Consider the following 20,000-nt stretch of genomic DNA (forward strand, 5'->3'; position numbering starts at 1 on the left):
AGAGCCATGAAACCCCCACAGCTCCCCAAGGCAGCATCCTCTGTATGACGGCCGAGCTGCACTGAGCATGTGCGCTGCATCCCGGCTCGGCCGTCAGCCAATCAGGCGCTGCCCTCAGCGCTGCGATGGCTCTGGATCCGTCCTCAGCACCACAGCACAGAGGAGGCAGAGAAAAGCGCACGGGGTGTACAGTTCTCTCTCGCATGCCCACCCATGCGTGTCTCCAACAGACAGAGCGATAATCCGATCATTATCCGCCCCTGCATTCCGCTGCGGCAGCCTGGAAACCCGGCTACTTTCACTCCCCTGGCTCCAGCGCAGCCAGCATCACCCTAAACATGTAACCCTGCAGGGCAGAGGCTCAAACGATTAGATAAGGCACATTAACAAATGATGTTTGATTCAGAATACACATCACAAAAGCAAGTCACGGGTGCATGTTTGATTCGAAACATGGGTCACGATAACGAGTCATGAGTACTTGTTTGATTCAAAGCACACAGTACATCAGGATGAGGAGTCACAAGTGCATGTTTGATTCGGAATGTATCTTACAGTAATGAGTGACTCAGTGCCCACCCGATTCCACCAATGCGGTTCCTCTCCCTCTCACAGGAGTGGAAATACATTTGTGGGGGTTGCTCCTTACTCAGTCTCTCCAGACACGATGCATGCAGTTTACCTGCACCATGTTTGAAATGACCTTTACCCAGTTGAGTTTCAGCCACACGGATGGATTCATCACCATTTACTAAACCAATCAGCACCAACATGGCATTCAGATATATGAGTGTGATTCTAAATCACTGAGGAAATGTAGGTTTCTCTCCCTCTGAATTTCTTTTTTTTTAATCTAACTACAGTGAATTGAGAGGCTGATGGATAGTGCTCATTATATCTGTATCTACAGATTGCCTTTAGATGAGTCTTATGTAGAGCCTGTCAAGTCGTGGTAGGAGAGTGGGGTTTCCTGAACCCCAGAGTCGTTGGTGACGCTACTTTCAGTCAGTGGTTTGAACCAGCCTTGATTTTCTTTTTTGTTCTTTTATTTTTTGCTGTTATGAACGGATTTGTTTGGTTTAAGCAGAACACAGTGGTTCCTCCAATTTTAAAATTCATGAAGCATCACTCTCAGCCTTGGTCAGCTAGCCTTATCACCGATTTGAATTTGTACCTAAAATGCAGACAGTTTGAAAGTGTTGCATGACGACGCGGTTTCACGCCTTGGCGTCCTCTTTTAGCTCGAAGAAACGACGTTCCAGTGCAGGTTTTAAGCGCTCTCCTCCGTCGATCACCATAATCAGATTGCCGTGTTTCCATATTTCCATAATAACGATAACGCATTTATGGCTCGCGATTTAATAATCTGGCAGTCCGGTCCTCTCTGCATGTCCCGAGTTTTGCATTATGCGCAACACGCCGCGGTGAATCAGCGGAATTTGAATGAGGCGTCGGGGGTCGCCCCCAGAGATCATGGAGGCTGTTCATACGGTTCATTTATGCTACCGCTCGACTTGCGCTTTTCCCGAAAAAGGAGGCTTTGAATAAAGGGCCGGGCGTTTCTGCACACAGACGCAACTTTCCTGCCGCTCTGGGGGTGTGTGTACTGGTGATGGATTTTTTCCTCCCCCGACTGAAATCGGGCTCCCACCCCACCAGCCCAACCCTCCCCGGTAATGAATCGCTTTATTCTGCACCATTACAATCGTTACACCTAATGGAATTTTTAATTAAGACCGCTCAATATTCCCCGCGCAATTAATGAGCGAACGTGCCCTTTCTTTTTCTAAAAACGGATAAATACCTCAGCATTAGCAAATTAAACACGGGAGGGCGCGGGGCGTGTGCGGTTTAACTACAGCAATATTAACTAAAGGAGGCGAGTGAATCCCCGTCTGAGCCTCCCGCTCTTTATTCAGCCCGTAACGCAGGCAAAGCAAAGCCTGCCATAGATGTAGGGGTGAAACCTAAATAATGAGCTGTAAAAAAACAGCGCGAGATCATATTGTTCGCTGCGCTCACTCACTCCAGAAAATGATCCCAATTAGCAGATGAGAAAAATACAACACACTCGGTGACCCCACCCCCCATTAATTCTCTCTCTCTCTCTCTCTCTCACACACACACACACCATGTGCCTGAGTTCAGTGCAGATAGGATGGCGATGTGAAGAAGCTTTCTTCGAGGTGTGACAGAGGGGGGGCACATTTCTCATCAAGGGTGATAAGATGAACCTGGTTGCACTATGGTGTTCAAGCCCTTAACCGCATTTAGATCCCGGTCTGTTTCCTTACAGTGTCTGGATAAGAGCGTCTGCTAAATGTAATGTTTTTGACGCCCCCCCCCACAGCTGCACACCGACTTGGACAAGGGTGACAGCGAGGTGAAGTACACCCTCTCGGGGGAGGGTGCTGGCTCCATCTTCACCATCGACCAGACGACGGGCGACATCCATGCGCTGCGCAGCCTGGACAGAGAGCTGAAGCCCTTCTACACGCTGCGGGCCCAGGCGCTGGACCTGCACACCGGCCGCGCCCTGGAACCCGAGTCCGAGTTCATCATCAAGGTGCAGGACATTAACGACAACGAGCCCCGCTTTCTGGAGGGGCCGTACACCGCCAGCGTCCCTGAGATGTCCCCCGTGGGTGAGTCTCCGTGTTCCCCAGGCAATGAGTCACACCTGACTGTGAGCATGACCCATGTCACCTAAGGTATGGTTCATAGGTCATAAGTCACATGTACTGTGAGCCACTCAGAACCAAGCATGTTTCATACATGAGAGACTTACATATTACATCACCTTATTGTGATTTAATAAATGTTCTTATCCAGACTAACTAATAATTTTATCCATTTACTAAGGAGATTGTGGGTTACGTACATTGCCCAGGGGCGTAACAGCAGTACGCCAGTGAGGAATCGAACCAACAACCTTTTTGGTTACGAGCCCCTCCTTATCACTACGCCATATTACTGCGAGCACAACTTATATACTAGAGCAATTTATATTATCAATGTGATCAATACACAAATGTGATTTATACATGAGAGTGACTTATGCGTTAGTGTTACTAATAAACTAGAACAACTTCCGTACGAGAGTAACTTCTACATGATGAGGACTTAAGGTATCTAGTTATATTTAAATATTTAATTATTGTGATGTAAATACCTTACCTTATATTCCTTACATTGTTAATATATTTGCATTTTTATAAATGTTATAAATCATTTTCATTTGGTTTTCATTTTTTGGCATGAACTTATTTCCAGAATTTTGCATTACACCTTTGTCTTATTTCCTATTATAATTCAAAGCCATTTTCATGATAATCTTTTGTACCTGCGACTCTGTGGAGACCAGAAGATCCCATGGCCTTTTAATATCTAGTTCAAAATGCTAACACCCCTCCCCGCCCCACTGGGTAAACATCGTTTCCTTTAGTCATTATACGACTCGGTTTGATATCCCCGCATGAACAGGCGTTTCAGAAAGCGCCAGACTAATAGGACATTATGCATGAGCCAAAAGAGAGTGCATCTCCCAGCGGATGGATAAAAATAAAGAATTTTTCAGTGCTGGGTGATGACCTGGCATAGACAGCGCGGAGAGGAAGACAAGGTGACTTTGGCTGCAGTGATTCTCCTGGAAGTCGACGAGCTCCATCTTTACACCGGGTGATTCTGCTCAGGTTCGGCGCTGCCCGGGTAAACAGCGAGTGTTTCTCCTGTTCTTTAGCATTCAGACGGAGACATCGGTTCGGTCTACCCACAAAGCGAATCGCCCTTGAGTTTTCAGCAGCGCCTTTATGTGAGCGTATCTCTTTTCTTTTTTCACATTTCTCAAACGATGACAAGGATTTGACAAATTAATTTCTGACAATGGCAGGTTCTTGCATTTTTTTTTTTTTTTTTAATTAAACTTTCTTAAAGTCAAAGAAAGTGAGGGAGAAAGAAGCAATTTGCACAGAGTCCTTTGTAGATTTGCATAGAGTCCTTTGTCGACCCAATAAACAAATGCACTTGTGTTTTTGTTCTTTAGCCTTTTTAAAAGGCGCAGTAGACCCAGATATGGAAATCACCGCAAGGGAGCAGGAGCACGAGTTGGTTTTTTTTATAACTGTAAGTAATTTGCTTTTGGGCCCAGCATGGCCCCAGCTCACAGAATATAATCACATCTAATGAGGCAGCTCGCGCCAGGGCAGATCCTGCCTTCCTGGGAGTCGGCCGATTAAAGGCTCTGATTGTTTATGGTCTTTCGCTGCGTGTTTGTAAGGGAAGTGAGACACGTTTGCTCTCTGTGGGGGACCTGCGTGTTGAGTGCAGACCCACTGCTTCACTGACAGCAATCCTTGCAGATAACACGAAATCATCTCTTCTCTCATTCCACCTTTTCCTCCCTCTCTCTCTCTCTCTCTCTCTCTCTCTCTCTCTCTCTCTGTCTCTCTCTCAGCCTTCTTCTCTTGCTTCTTTCTCTCTCCGTTACATCCACAAACTAGAAAACTGTACATTTGCTCTGCCAAAGCATATGTAATAAAGGACATTCAACGATATACGTTAACATATGTATGTAATATTGTGTCATAATATATACTTATAAAATGAAATAAGTAAGTAGTTGCCACTGTGCTCCCTCACACGACGGCAGGCAGCTTTCAGTGCTGTTCCTCGTCTCTCGCCTCCTTAGAGAACTGGCAGTTTTTCCACATCTTTGCATCTTGGGGGTTGAATTGTCCAAACGTGATTCATTCTAAGGTTTTTTTTCAGATGTCAGTAAATTTTTCACACGGGGTCAGGAAATTCAGCTCTGTCGCATGAGCACAGCCTGTCATCTCTGGGCATTTCATCTGCCTGTGTGTCTGCCTGCATCTCTACCTGTGTGTCTACCTGTGTCTGCTAGTTTCTCAGCCTGTGTTTTTGCCTGTGTCTCTACCTGTGTGTCTACCCGTGTCTCTGTCTGTCTCTCTACCTGTCTCTGCCGGTCTCTACATCCAGGCTGTGTTCTGCACATTGTCAGTATTTGTGAGGTGGAATAATGTATAGCACTTTACAGGTCTTATTATGTTAAGTACAGGTAAATTTCAAAATATTACAATCTTGACATATTTATATATATATATATATATGTTTCTGAATCACTCATTGCATCACGCCACTGCACACACTGCAATGTCAGCTCCTGTGCCGTTGCTTTGCCGCTGCTCTGAGGTCCAGACGCTACAGCGGACACTGTGTAATGCCCAGTGATCACAGCTCAGACTCCTGCTTTCATAACCAGGGAGGGACTGCAAACAGCCAGTGAGGAATAAATGTTACGCGGTGCGCACAAACATTGACTGTTTTCTGTGAGCGAGTAAGCAAGCCTGCTTTCTGTAGATTCTCACCACAAAGCTGCCAGGACATTACGGAATAAGATAAGAGGCCAGCGCCACAAGCACCGAGTCGCAAAATATATCCACAAGATGAGGAATTTCTCTAAGCTGTAGTGAGAGCATGGGGGTTTATTTAATCTATCTGCAGGCAGGCAGCACTACAAACACCCAAAGCAGGATGAGCAGAGAGGGAAAAGAGAAACCGCTGGTGACCTTTGTGTCCTGTATTTGGGGTAAGTTATGGCTTCACAGCCTGGCTCACCGGGGTGCCTCGCTGGATGGCTCGTAAAACCCGTGTCATGCGGTGACACACAGTCACATCTCCAGATTTTGTGGGGTGAATCTATCTGATCCCTCTCCATCTCCTGTGCAGTCGCTGGGTCATAATGTGCGTCAGACTCACTCACTGTTTGCTTTCATGCCAGGCTTGGTGCCAGGAGAGGATACAGACGGGTACAAGTGCAATCCACGGGGGTGCACAAAAGGGCATTAATACTATGTAGACATCGGGATATAAGGAGACACCTGGCGGGTGCATCGAGGTCCGTCTGGGGGTGCAATGCGCCCCTAAGCACCCCCATAAAGCTGGGCCTGGTTCATGCCATTTTCAACAAGTGGGATGCTGTGTGTGTGCTAGGCCTTAATTACCTCACACACACAGCACAAAAACTCTCCTACACACACACACACACCACACACATTCACACACAGCACACAAACTAATACACAAACATATGTTACATTATTGTCATTTATTCAGGGCAAAATGACTTTTTTCATGTATATGGTTGGGCAATTGCTGAGGCAATTGTGGGATTAGTATCTTGCCCAAGGGTACAGCAGCCCAATTGGGGAATCAAACCAGCAACGTCTCAGTTATGAGCCCTGCAGCTTACCACTACACCACAGCGCTGCACTACACACACATATACACGCACTCACACAAACATTCACACACAAAACACACAGTGTCTTTCTTTTTAAATTATTCTAAAACAACAGTTTGCACACCCTGGGTGACAAACCCTTTCCAGTGAAGAGTCCTTTCCCACTCTTTTTTTTCTCCTGTCCATCAGTCTGCGATCATTATTTCCCTTGGAAGACCACATTGGCCCTTGCCTATTGGTATAGCAGACTAATCTGTCTCTGATTTAATCACAGTTACATTTCTCATGCACAGAACGTTCACATATCGTCAGACATATGGGAGACAGTTTCTGTGCATCTCGGATCAGAGTCATTAGGCGCTACAAGGTGAGAATGAGCCTTCCGAGCCACGCTCTGGCCCAGGTTGTTGGCAACACAACCACCTCGTTATGGCCCATGATGCATCCGTTTCCAACATGCTGCCCATCTTCTAAGACAGAGTCAGTGAGTCTGTATGAATAACCATAAACGGTGATAATTATAGATTTGCTGTTGAATGTGGCAGTGTCGTGCATATGTTTTGGGTCGCTCCTCTCTTGATGGCAGGGATTGTGTTTCTGTGTCGAGCTCGTCAGTGCCGTGTGAGTGTGAAAGATGAACATGTGGATCCGTCTGTATCCGCTCAGGTCTGTCCCCTGGCTGCATCCAGGAGCTGGGGAATCGGCCGCCAGTGCTTCTGTTACCATCATAATTACGTTTCTGCAGGCTCACGTGTAGCCAGAGACGGGAGTGACAGTGCCGAGCAGGTCACAGATCTGAATCGGAAGCCATTACCGGGTCAGGGAGGGTATCGCTGCCATTTTAATGGTCCCGCTTATCGGTTACACAGCCAGCTCATTATGCGGCAGGATGCATCGCTGTGTCATTACTGCAGAAACTGACACTCTTTCGCCGCTGTCTGAGGCATCCGCTAGAGATCGGATCGGCTGGCTCCTTTATTACCCAGAAACCCTCTGACCCCAGTGTCATCCCACACTCATAATAGTTCTCCTCTGACTAGAGGACAAGACCTTCCAAATGCAATAGCCTGTAATTAAGCCCCAGATTATTATTATTATTATTATTAGTAGTAGTAGTAGTAGTAGCAGTAGCAGCTTTTTTTCCAGGAGGCTGCTACCACCCTTTTCCCTGTTGAGTATCAGGCTAAATATGCAAGGAAACTAAAGAAAAACAAACATGTTAAATGTACTCGCTGTATTAAATATGCATCAGTTTTTTATGAATAATAATAAGTAATAAGAAAGGAAAACTAACAGCAGGAAAATCGTGAAAACATCTCCCCACAGGGATCACTGATATTTATCTTTTGGAATTTATGTGAAGCCCACACTGTGAAAATTACAGACGAGTGAATCCGGTTAAGGTCATCTAGACAGTGGAATTCTTGTTTGTTGGCCTTATGGAGGATTTCTTTTAATAGTAAAGGTCTCCTTCAAACTTTTTGCAGTTCATTACTTTTGAAAATCCTGATTTGGGTGCTGGCCTCTCCTAAGAGTTTACAATAAACAGATGAATAGAATGGAAAAACTGATGTTTTTTTTGGCTCTTAAAAATGACTTGATGATTATTTGTTTTATGTCAAGGTAAATTGCTTGACTTGTATTGCTTTCTGTTGAGTGGAGTGGGTCTGTATCAGCCTTGTGCTAAATGGCACAATCTTTTAAGAAGATTGAGGCTTTGACCTCCCTCGTCCCAGGTTTAATACCATTGTTAACCATCTGTCAGTGAGGGGAGACATAACAAACAAAAAAGTGTGTTACAAGCGATTCACGGCGTGGTTTTTAATTTATGTTGATGGGTGTGAGTGTCAAACTGCGTTCGCCCGAACAGGGCCGCTGAAGATTCGACTCGATTTAGCATTCTGTGTTGGCTACTACAGAGACACCGTGCGACAAATGCATCTAGGGGAGGCCTGGGGAACCAGATGGTACCAAAATCAAATTTTGCATCTATTTGCAAGGGCGGATTTGAATTAAACTGCTAAAAATAACCCCCCGCCAGATTTTGCTTCTTACCTTTAACTACACACGTGGATGGAATTAGCAGCATTAACGATGGTGTTAATTCGAGGGGTGGAGCTGAGGATGTTATTTATTTGTTTATTCATTTATGTCTTTAGTTTTTTTTGTCGTTGCCCCTCAGTTAGTCTGAGCTTATTTGGAGATCTTCTCGTACGCGGAGACTTGAAATTAGGCTTTTTTGTCGTTTTATGCTTCCTGTTTTTTTCGTGACGTCTTAATCAGCCTCGGATCCCGTCTGTGTTAATTGGCTCCTGTGGGGCGGCATCAGTCAAAACTGGAGCTGAGGAGCCAAAACTCCACATGGAGCATCCACACTCTCCTCATGAACTGCCCCTCTGCTGTCTGCCCCCCAACACCCTTAAAATGCATCTCTAAGGACCGTATTTAACAGCAGTCAATACATAAATCTGTTCATTAGCGGCTCTCTGTTGTGAATGTAACTGCAAATGAACTGTATTGAAATTCAATTTATTCAGCAGGAGATGGACACAGTAGCACATCTTAACATGGTAATAGCGTATTAAGGCACTGCATGTCCTATATGTTTTGTCCTTGTTTCTTACATCTCATATAGCCGGTATATGCAGCGCATATACAGATGGCTGACATACATATAATAATATCTCTGATTGAATGTGAACACAAAAACTACTTTAAAAGTACACGTAGGATTTTATGTGATATTTAATCCTAAAGGAACTGTACAGAGGGACATACTGCTGTTGATATTGGATTCTATCCCAGGTGTGTAATAGTGCACGTGTCTCTGTGGCACAGGTGCGTACGTGATGCAGGTGACAGCTACAGACGCAGACGACCCCACCTACGGCAACAGTGCGCGCGTCGTCTACAGCATTTTACACGGGCAGCCATACTTCTCCGTGGACCCCAAGACAGGTGAGCACGCTGCTGATCTAGGTACAGTGAGCGACCGTGCCCAGAGCACAGTGCGAGCGATCCAGACACAGAGAAACCTGATCTGGAGTCAGGCTGCCCTTGTTAATCACTAACAGCCACTGTGAGCACAACTTACAAAGTTGAAGTTGCTCTCTTGGATCATGTGAGCAGAATGCAGTAGGATAGTGTTGCTCCCATAGGTCTTTATCAGGCTGTGTAAACACATTAGTATCATGTGGTTAAACTGCTATTAAATCACTTTTTGTTGCATAGTAGTGTTGCATTGGAATTGTATCATGTTGCATGGGACTTTAGCAGTTTCTTTAGCAGTAAGTTCAGCATCTTAACGTTCTATTGCTGTTGTTTTACAGACAGGTCTGTAACTATGCTTTCTCTATTTCTGTTGAAATATTTTTAATGCCCTTTGCCTTGGCGGAGTTCATTTTGGATGAGAGTATTTAGCAAATAACTATGAGGAATGTGAATTATAATGACAGTCTTTAGTATGGCACAACACTGATAGCATATGTCAGTGAATCCCTTGAATCACTACCTTTGGATGAAGCCCAATCCGCAAATTAGGCTGAATTGTGGGATGCGGTGTATATTTCATCTTACATCCTCTGCTCAGAAGGATGAATATAATATGAAACGAAACAAAAATGAAACCCCCGATGCTCTGCGCAGCACGTGTGCACCCAGCACAACCATGCCAAACAAAGAGAGAGAAAACGAAGGCAAAAGCTTTCTTCTTTCACCCGAGCCCTCCTCACTCAAGGGGAGGCTGCCACAACACTCATCCCCTTTGGAAAAAAATAACCATCAGAAGCGTGTCAAAACAACAAGCCTTTTATTGCGCGGAGAACTGAGGATCTTTGCGAGATCAAATCTTACACGTTTCGCACAATAAAAGAATATTGCCGGGAGATCAGGGTAGCTTAGAGTGCTTTTGAAGGAAGCCCTCTTTTTTCCTCCCTTGCGTTTGAGATGGGAATCCCTTGTTATGTAGGGTTTTTTTTTTTTTGTCTCTCTCAGAGGCGGGGCTGAATGCCTTTTTACCGAATATCAAAGGTCTCTGTTTTAAGACTGATGTTCTCAGGCCCGCCGCATGCGCCTCTTGATCTTGGTCCCAGGGTAATTTACGTCTCCCCCAAAATGGATGCACTCTCTAATAAGACAGAACACTCACCTTTTTCTTTTTTCCTCCCCTCCCTGGTCCGTTTCGATGGGGGGGCCCCAAGGAGTGATCCGGACGGCTCTGCCAAACATGGACAGGGAGGTGAAGGAGCTGTACCAGGTTCTCATCCAGGCCAAGGATATGGGGGGGCAGCTGGGGGGACTCGCAGGGACAACCACCGTCAACATCACCCTCAGCGACCTCAACGACAACCCGCCCAGATTCTCCAAAAGTACATCTGCATTTCTGTGCCGTTTGTGTGTGTGTGTGTGTGTGTGTGTGTGTGTGTGTGTGTGTGTGTGTGTGTGTGCATGCGTGTGTGTGTGTGTGTGTGTGTGTGTGTGTGTGTGTGTGTGTGTGTGTGTGTGTGTGTTGCTTTTGCGTGGGAACTGTGACAAAAAGGTCAAGGATCTGAATCTGTAACCAAAGGGTTTCAGGTTTTAGTCCTATGCCTCAATTTCTTGAATAAATCACCCAGCTCTGTGAATCAGTGATATGTAAGCTTTAACATTTTTTAACATCCACCTACCAAAATGGCTGCTTGGTGTAGTTCACCTGGATTCACAGTGGAAGTTGAGACCCATAGAGTGTTCTCCTACAAGGCTTGACACAGTGCTAGATAATCTCCAGACTATAGTGAGCATATGCACTATAAATGTCTGTGCCAGTGTCTGCCTTGACTGTGATGGAATGTATGATGACTGCCGTAGACAATTTTGGATTGTTGTCTTGTTTCTTTGATGTTTTTAATGTGTCTATATGTTTTTGCTGTACTACAAATTGCCTCTTGGAGGACATTAACGTTTTTCTATCTATCTATCTATCTAGCCTGAATGGCTTGCTCTCATCATTAAAATTCTAAAGCTCTTAATGATGTTATATTATTCATAGGTGGATAACTAGCAATGCAATTGAGTCCCGGGTCTTTGTTGCGGGACAGGTATATTTCACCTGAGAATTCCAGAGTCCTCACCTGTGGGGTCGGCCGTTGGGCGGATCAAAGCGCACGACCTAGATGCAGGGAAGAACGCAGAGGTGGAGTACAGCATCGTCCCGGGAGACGGGGGCTCCATGTTCGACATCACCACCAACGAGCACACCCAGGAGGGCATCATCGTCCTGAAAAAGGTTTTTAAATGAATCCTTTTTATCAACAAATATTTCAGCTGCTACCAAAACGCTCGTGTATGCTTTCCCCTCCATGTTTTCAAAATTCAGATTTTTACAAAGACCATCAGTGTCTGTTGGTTATGTGCCTTTGTCTCGTATAGATCCAGTTATCAGAGAGCCCGTGGAAAGGTCATATGTATCCATCAATGTGGTGGACGCGTGTAATTTATTACATGGTAACTGCTACAAATGACCTTTTATTGTCCTGTTTGTGCTATTTTTGAACGTAAAGAGAGAACATGTAACAGGACACAGTGATGGAGCTGCGTCCCATGTTCGGTGGTGTGCTTGTGCATCAAACTGTCTCGCACCACAGAGATACATGCCTGGGCAGCAGTGCCATGCTGTCAGTCAAAACCGTTTTATCCCATCCTCATATTTCATGGTACTTATTACTGTCTGTGTGTTTGTACGTGTGTGTGTGCGTGCATGCGTGTGTCTGTGTGTGTGTGCATGCATGCGTGTGTCTCTGTGTGTGTGTGTGTGTGTGCGTGCATGCGTGTGTCTCTGTGTGTGTGTGTGTCTGTGTGTGTGTGTGTGTGTGTGAAGGACACACTGTCCCAGGTCAGATCTATTACCAGGTGTCTTGTTCTCACTGGTACCTAAAAACAGGTCAAGCTGATCACTGTGTACATTACAAGAAATATTTTATAATACATTTACATATTTTATATTTAATAATATATATTTTTTTTACATTTTCTAGCATATATGTATATGCATGCAGATAGTATACAAGTAGTACTGAAGGAGAAATTCAGGCAAGAGAAGAGACTCTTTGTCTTGTGTCAAAACTCGTTTGTCACTGTATTGGATCATGAGCAGTTTTAGTTCTCAAAAATGGTTACCGTAGAAAATATTCATGAGTAAATGCACACAAACACCCAGGATCCGCTGTCTCCTAACGAGATGTGACAGGCGTAAATCTTCAGGCCAACTACCAAAATCTGGTGTCTTCAGATAAATGCATGGTTGCTCTGATTCACCGATAAAAGCTTTTGAAATATATGAGAGTGCTACGCTCCCATGGGTAGGAGAGGAGGCACTTTTTTCACTAAAAGCCTGTTTTCTGTGTACTCAAACATGGTACATCACTTAAATCATAGTTTTTTTGGTTTTCTTTCAGCTCTGTTGCAAATTGCCAGAGACAGTGTTTGTCTGTACATAGCTCTTTTTCCATGGTAGTATGCCAACATTTCACGCCTCTTCTGGTCTGTAAATTTCAGCTACCCAGACAAATAAACATTCACCAACTTTGTTTTGTTCATATATATCATAATGTTACATGTATGATGATGCATTTTTAATTGCATGAAATATGCGCATACATACACAGGTAAAATGTGTTCATTGTTGCAGAGCTCATGCTCTGGACAGATTCACAGGAAGCTCTTACTTGTAGTGAGCAGATATGGCACCAGATTATACATATGCAAGAAAATCTCAGGTCCTCAGCGTATGAGTCTCACTGCAAGTCTCACCTCCTGGCTTATAAATCTTTGTTTAAATCCAAACTCTTGAGTTTGTGCTCAAATCACGATGGGTAAATCTCAAGAACCAAGTTATGAGCCGTTACTCAGCTCCACTTACAAACTTCCACTCGTGTCAGAATGGTCTATTCTCAGGCAGCCAACTCACAATAGTCTGGTCAATTCAAGCCTTACTCTCAGTACTTGCCTTACATACATATACACAGCTTCTCTCTTTCTCTCTCTTTAAATCTTCCCAGCAGTGTACATTTTTAAAATGTTGAGCCCCATGACCCACATCGGGGGACACACACAGAGCCCTGACTTTGCAGAATCTGCGCCCCAAATCCAATGGCCCTCGGGGACCCCGGTCCGCATAAGCCAGCTCCCTGCAGTGAGCCGCGGAGGGCGGAGGCTGCCCCTGACCCCAGTGCACCAGTTGAGAAAAATGCTGAGACAGTGATCCTCGGTTGCGGCCGGCTTACGGTTTCGGCGAGCTTTGCGATGTGATAAGAGGATGTGGCCGAAAGTACGGGTTTAGGAAGCGATTATCCGCCTCTCGCTGTGTCCATACAGAAATTCCCTCAGAAAATCAAATAATAAATAATTGTAATAATAATAATAATATCAGGGGAACCAGGCTGGATATGAGCCTCCCTGGGATCCACCTGCTAGGTGTGAATATGCTCATAATTTTATACGTAAAGGCAGGGTTATACGGCTGGTGAATAATATGCCAGTGGAACAGGCTGTCGGGGTTTAGGCCTAAGAAGCTTGCCTTCTGCTTTGATTTGTTCAGCTTTTTTTTTTCTTTTTTTTGTGATATTCTGTGCTTTTTCATTTTATTTTCACTCGCAGCTTTAATGTGCTTAGCAGACACTCATGTCCAGGGCAACTTCTGCACTGCACAGTTGTGAATTGCATATTCATACTCGTGGATATTTACTGAAGCAGCGATTTCGCTGAAGGGTGCAGTGGTACGGCACCATTTGGAATTTGAACTTGCAAGCCTGACTTACCCAGTATTCCAAACTATGATCCAGCCTTCCAAGCTAATTGGTTAGCAGATACCCTCCTACATGCACAGAGCTGAAAAATCTGCATATGGATACAGCCCTATACTGCACGAACATTCCTTTGTCCTTCTGAAAACACCACATGACAGATCTGGGTTACGAAAAGATAATATTATAAATTATCATGAGAAATAATGCTTTATTATAATCATTATAAGACAAGCACCCAAAAACAATCAAAATGATTAGTTTCTCTTGTTTTCTTTGTAGAGATTAACTTTCTAGAAGTGTCTGTTGGTAAAAGATGTATGTCAATTCATGCATGGTAACCAAATCTATAGGCCAGTCCAGGAATGTCATTTTAACAAAAAAACATTTCTGGACGATTTCATAAATTAGAAAAAAAAAACACTGAATAATAATAACACTGCACACACCTGCAGTAACTATGCTCATAGTGAATGGGTGTGTTGGTGACACATATTTATCGAGTACAGTCTAATTCCCATGGGAGCCATTCTGTAGAGGCAGCAGCAGCAGGTATAGTATGCAGCCATTTAAATAAAGTGTGTCATTGATTCATGATTTGGCCACACAGCAATGAGCTGCGTATGTTCTGCACCCGAGAGCACTGTGCCTTGTTCTCCGGGTACAGTTACAGAATCTCAGAACCGAATGGAAAAGATGGTAAAACAGGAGACCAACTGCAAAACTCTCAAATGCAAACCTTTCAGGTTTTCACAGCGTTCTTTTCAGTGCAGAGAACACAGTTTCAATCCAGATTAATACTGTGCCATCAGGTGTGTGTGTGGTGGGATACTTCTCATAAAGTCACCTTATAAAAACCTTATTAGTGTAGTGGCGCTAGCGTAGTAGTCATATCAGGAGGCTGTTATGTATGTTCTGCCAGCAGATGCGGCATGAGGCTGTCCCGCTGCCCTTCTGTGGTGTATCGGTTCACAATATCATATCGATCAGTGATATTACACAAGCGTAATCTCTCTGCTAAATGACCGTCAGAGGGGCGCTTACATGTCGGTCGGTGAAAGAGAGGCGTGTGATTCTGGGGTGCTGTTTCAACATGGGGGAGGGGGGGGGGGGGGCTGCAGGGAGCAGTCTCTGCTGGAGAGGAAAGCGGAGCAGACGGGTGAGGGAGGCGGTGGCTGTCAGAAACGTCCACTCCCCGCGGAGCGGAGCTGGGGAGTTATTTCCAGCCCCTGTGATGGAGCTTGGGGGGCAGGGGCGGGATGGCTGGAGGAGCACCAGGGACAGCAGGGGGTGGACTGGCAGGCACGGCGGCTCGGAGAGGGCGACAGACAGAGGCATGCCGCTCCACGCTGCGCGGCGGGAAGCAGGGGACCACTGTCTCCCGGTATCCCGGCAACAGAGCGGCGGGGGCTGGAGGGGGAGACAGGGACCCGTCGGTATTGGTCTGTCAGCAGGCCTGACCGTGAGCATGCCGAAAACGGGCGCACTTTCGCTGTATACAGACACACACACACACACACACACCCAGACACACACCCAGACGCACATGCATACACATGCATGCACACGCACACACACACACACACACACACACAATCACACTGCCCTCACAGTTGGCCTCTGCCCCCTCCAGCAGTGGAATGCCTCTTCCTCTTGATGTGTCACTCTGTTGAGGCGACCCATGCTGGCAGCAGCAGGAGGCGGAGGGACCGTCACCGCTAACGAGGGGACCGGAGTGTGAGAGCTGCAGGTGCTCCGGGACAGGAAGTGCTCTCCTCAATCGCGGTCCGTGTCTCATCGCCATGACGACCTGATCTCTCCCTGCGCACGCGCAGGTCATACATGTGTCAGCCTTTTACGTCGTCGCGTGATTCAGCCAGGGACACACAGCACCCAGCGTGTGTTGTTATTACTCTATTTATTAAATATAACATGGTTGCAATACATTTTGTGGAGGTGTTTGATTGTACTTATTTTTGCAATACCATTCTAACTAGTCACGCTCTGTAGCTGTAGCGCAGAGTGGAAAAGAGACGGCCACACTGTTTTTGCATTTCCTATGCGCAAATGTGTGTGTGTGTGTGTGTGTGTGTGTGTGTGTGCGCGTGTGTGTGTGCGTGTGTGTGTGCGTGTGTGTGTGTGTGTGTGTGTGTGTGTGTGTGTGTGTGTGTGTGTGTGTGTGTGTCTGTGTGAGTGTGTGTGTGTATGTTCTGTAGTGTGCAGTTCTGGTAACACTTCACAAAATTACACCCCTCTCTTTGGACCAGGGGTCAGAGCTGACGCCTTGCATTCTCTTTGTGATTTTATCTTCAAAGGTTGTGATGTTTCAAAACAGGCCAAGGACAGATACCTTTAAACCTGGAGAGAGGTGATTCTGGCCCTCAGCCAATGGGGAAACAGGCTTAGGGCACGCTCAATGGGTTTGTGCAAAGATGCTTAGATGGGCTATGATTGGCAGATAACCCTCATAATGCTGATATTGCCATAGAAACAGTGATGGAGGAGAGGAAGAGTGTGATGGGTAGATGGATGGAGGTATCTGTTAATGGGTGTGGAGGTGAAGTGAACTGCATGGCTGAGTATCAAATCAGCATTTCACCCTCCCCGGCTCTTGCAGAACCTCTGAAAGGGGGCAAGTATGGAGCACTTCACAGGTTTAGACAGACATTGTCTGGCACACACACAGCTTGACCCTCGGATGACCTTCCTTCCAGTAAGGCACTATCACTCTTCTCCAATTATTAATGCGGTGATATTAAACTTAGCACAAACTTGTGGTCGACTGTTAGCTGTGGAATAGTGCAGTAGGAGGCATTTCTGTATCAATTCCTAGTAATGCATCTGAAGCTAAAAGAATGTGCGGTAAGGGAAGCCTTTCACTGTCTTCAAAGATAAAAATACATTTGATGATAAAAAAGGTGCTTTCCGGTCACGATACCAGTCCTTCCCCATCAGTTCGATCAATGACTGATCTGAGAACAGTTTCACGCAGTGTCTCTGCCCCAGCACTAATGGCTTGTGAATCTGCTTGACTAAATAAAGGGCTGGAAACACGGGGGCAAACGCGGCTTAAATGAAAGCTGTTGTCCTTTCGGTGTGTGGTTCAGGCAGATCAGCCGATCCACACACAGCGGAGCCTTGCATTACCATATCAAAGCTCACTTTCTCCTGAGTCTGGGGTGCGGAGTGCGCTTGGCTATGCCGCTGAAGAGCGGCCATGCTAACATGAATAGGGCTCTCCCTTTGAATGCATACATTTGAACGGAACCATTGAATTTCAGTCACTGATATGAAAATTTCAGAGGAAAATATGCATTCCTTTTTTCTGTTTGAGGTATTTCATTTAATTACACTCAAACATTTCATTTGCAGGTACTCAGACCGGGGTGGGTCGTATTCCTGTATATGAGACGATATGCTCACTTGAGAGATATGCTTAATCGTTGATGCTCATGTTTTTTTTTTTTAATTAAATGAAAGGATTAATGAAATATTTTAGATTTTTTCTTGGACATGAAGTATGTCCATGGTTCCGTTATATAGCTCACATAACAAGCAATGTAAATAGCATTTTAATTATTTGTCATTAGCTGTGGACTATAGGTGTTCTATAACATGAACCAAAGAGAAACGAACCAAAGAGCTTTTACTGTAAATGGTTAAAAAGCAACCAACCCCCCCCCCCCCCCCCATGGTCTGTAATTCAGTCTCAGCCTCATCAGCACATACAGCCTTCCGCAGGGAGCTGGATGGCTGGAGTGCTCTATTTCAGCTAAACGGTCAGCCGAGAGCCACAGCACAGATAATGCAGTTTTGCATTTAATTGAGCAGAGAGCCTCATTCAGCTGGCCGTGATCATTCATGCACTCATGATACTTTTGCAATTACACCCACAGGTTAAAAAAAGGAGTGAAAAAGTGGCCGAGTGTGGTCTCTTTTTTCCTGGTGAAGTGCCATGCTAATTGAATCTTTTGAAATGGGCTCATCAGAGGAGCTCACAAGCGTTTCCTGTTATCGTGTACCCCTTTGATCCTGACGCTGTTTGGCGAGATTGCATTTGCACATGACCTCTGACCCCCAACACATGCTGCAATCCTGGGAAACACCAGCGGTGATTCACAAGCGCAAGGCTCGCAGGGTATGAGCGAAATGCCTCTGGTTTGTTTTTAATCATTCGATTAATTACACGGTGCAGGTGGTTTCATACAGACGGGCGCTCGGCTTGCCTTCAGTGACGCTGGACCAAAGTAGAGTATGGTATGACACAAGTCTGCAGGAGTGCAGGGTTGTGCTTCCTGAGAAATGTCATTTCAGGTAAATGCACATCTGAGAATATAAAACCAAAAATGTTGTGTGTTTGAGTGTACAGCCAAACATCCATAGGTCAGCCTTATAAAGGCTTCTGTCTTGGTGTCTATTTGCTTGGCCACACAAAACACTGTTACCAAGGACAGTTTTTCAAATCCTTGTATCTCAGTAAGATTTTCAAGCCCAAAGACCTACACACAAGATATACGCACATTGTAAGTGAAAGCCTTGGCTTTCATTGAATTTCTGTTAATAGCTGATATTCCTACAGCGCACAGGTTAGCAAACAGAGGTTTATCTCAAAGCCCATGTCACCTACAGTCACACTTTTTGTTTGTGTATCGTATATTGTTCCGTAGAAATGAATCACACTGATGCGCGTGGCAGTGTTGAGTTAACAGGATGACCCTTAGTAACCCCCCCACTCCTGCCCCCTCCCGCAGCGTTTGGACTACGAAACGAAAAAGGCCTATGCCTTCAAGGTGGAGGCGTCCAACGCGCACCTGGACCCCCGCTTCCTCCACCTGGGTCCCTTCAAGGACACCGCCACCGTCAAGGTGAACGTGCTGGACGTGGATGAGCCGCCCGTCTTCAGCAAGGCGTCCTACAGCATGGAGGTGTACGAGGACACGCCCGTCGGCACCGTCATCGGGGCCGTCACCGCGCAGGACCTGGACGCCGGCGGCAGCGCCGTCAGGTGAGCGCTGGGCTCCTGACCTTTGACCCCCCGACCTTGTGACCTCACGCGTGGCAGTCAGAGCAGAGCAGGGTGGAAAGTCACGGATCTGCACTTCTGCCGAGTGTTCATGTCTGTGTGCTTACCTTTGACCTCAGTCTGTGCCATTACCGCAGCAGCGAGCGCTCTGATGTGCTGGCCGATTATAAACGTGGTCTAAAACGTAGCATCCGAAGATTACATATCATTGCGGACAGCACTTAATCCCCTGCGACCAACTGGAGCCTCATTGACAGGTAGGTATGGAGGGTGGATGGAATGCAGGAGTTGCACATCTGGACGGAATGTAGAATATCTGTGAGGTAGCAGCTGAGTTCCATTGCACTTCTTATTTTATGTGTGGTTACGCTGTGTAATTGAAATGTTGTTTCATGATGTCTTTCACGGGAACATTTTGTTATTAACATGTCATTACGCCGCTGTTAGATTTGGTAATTTACATGCCATCTCAGGATGTGCGTTACATTGTGTTACATGATGTATTTAACGTGTGGTTACATTCTGTATTTCATGAGCCCCCTCCCTCCATTTAAGTCCCAGTGAGACCTGCACTGGTTATGTTTTATATATTTCATAACCAGTGTACCACACCGCCGGCTGTCGAGACGAGTACGCCTTCGCACGGATGAAGAGCAGAAAGTTAAAAAAATAAGCTCTGACACCTTACCACGCTCTGTTAGCTGTCTCTGGTGTCTCCTGTGTTTATTGCTACTACCTCCCATTAGCAGGTACGCGCTGTGGGTTTTTTCGTGTTTTGTTTGTTTTTTCAGGCCTGTTGTTGGAAAGGCGTGATGAGGCTAGACAGTCGCGGGAACCCAAAAGAACCACAATGCTGTTTTAACTTTAATATTTCATGCTGAAACAAAGGGGGGGAGACAGCCAAACACTGAGTGTTTTTTTTTTTCCTTGCATTTTCTTG

The 20,000-nt window shown here is 45.7% G+C and overlaps 1 protein-coding gene across 1 annotated transcript in view; it reads left to right on the forward strand.

Moving 5' to 3' along the window:
- Positions 1-20,000, forward strand: part of LOC118770924 (cadherin-12-like) — a 41,012-nt gene that overhangs the window by 8,349 nt on the left and 12,663 nt on the right. The window contains exons 2-6 of the mRNA XM_036518702.1: positions 2,351-2,645; positions 9,098-9,217; positions 10,459-10,626; positions 11,335-11,522; positions 18,789-19,042. Of these exons, the coding sequence (XP_036374595.1) occupies positions 2,351-2,645; positions 9,098-9,217; positions 10,459-10,626; positions 11,335-11,522; positions 18,789-19,042 (1,025 nt within the window). The remainder of the gene's footprint in view (positions 1-2,350; positions 2,646-9,097; positions 9,218-10,458; positions 10,627-11,334; positions 11,523-18,788; positions 19,043-20,000) is intronic.

Source organism: Megalops cyprinoides, chromosome 24 (assembly GCF_013368585.1).
Source record: "Megalops cyprinoides isolate fMegCyp1 chromosome 24, fMegCyp1.pri, whole genome shotgun sequence".
Classification (NCBI taxonomy): Eukaryota; Metazoa; Chordata; class Actinopteri; order Elopiformes; family Megalopidae; genus Megalops; species Megalops cyprinoides.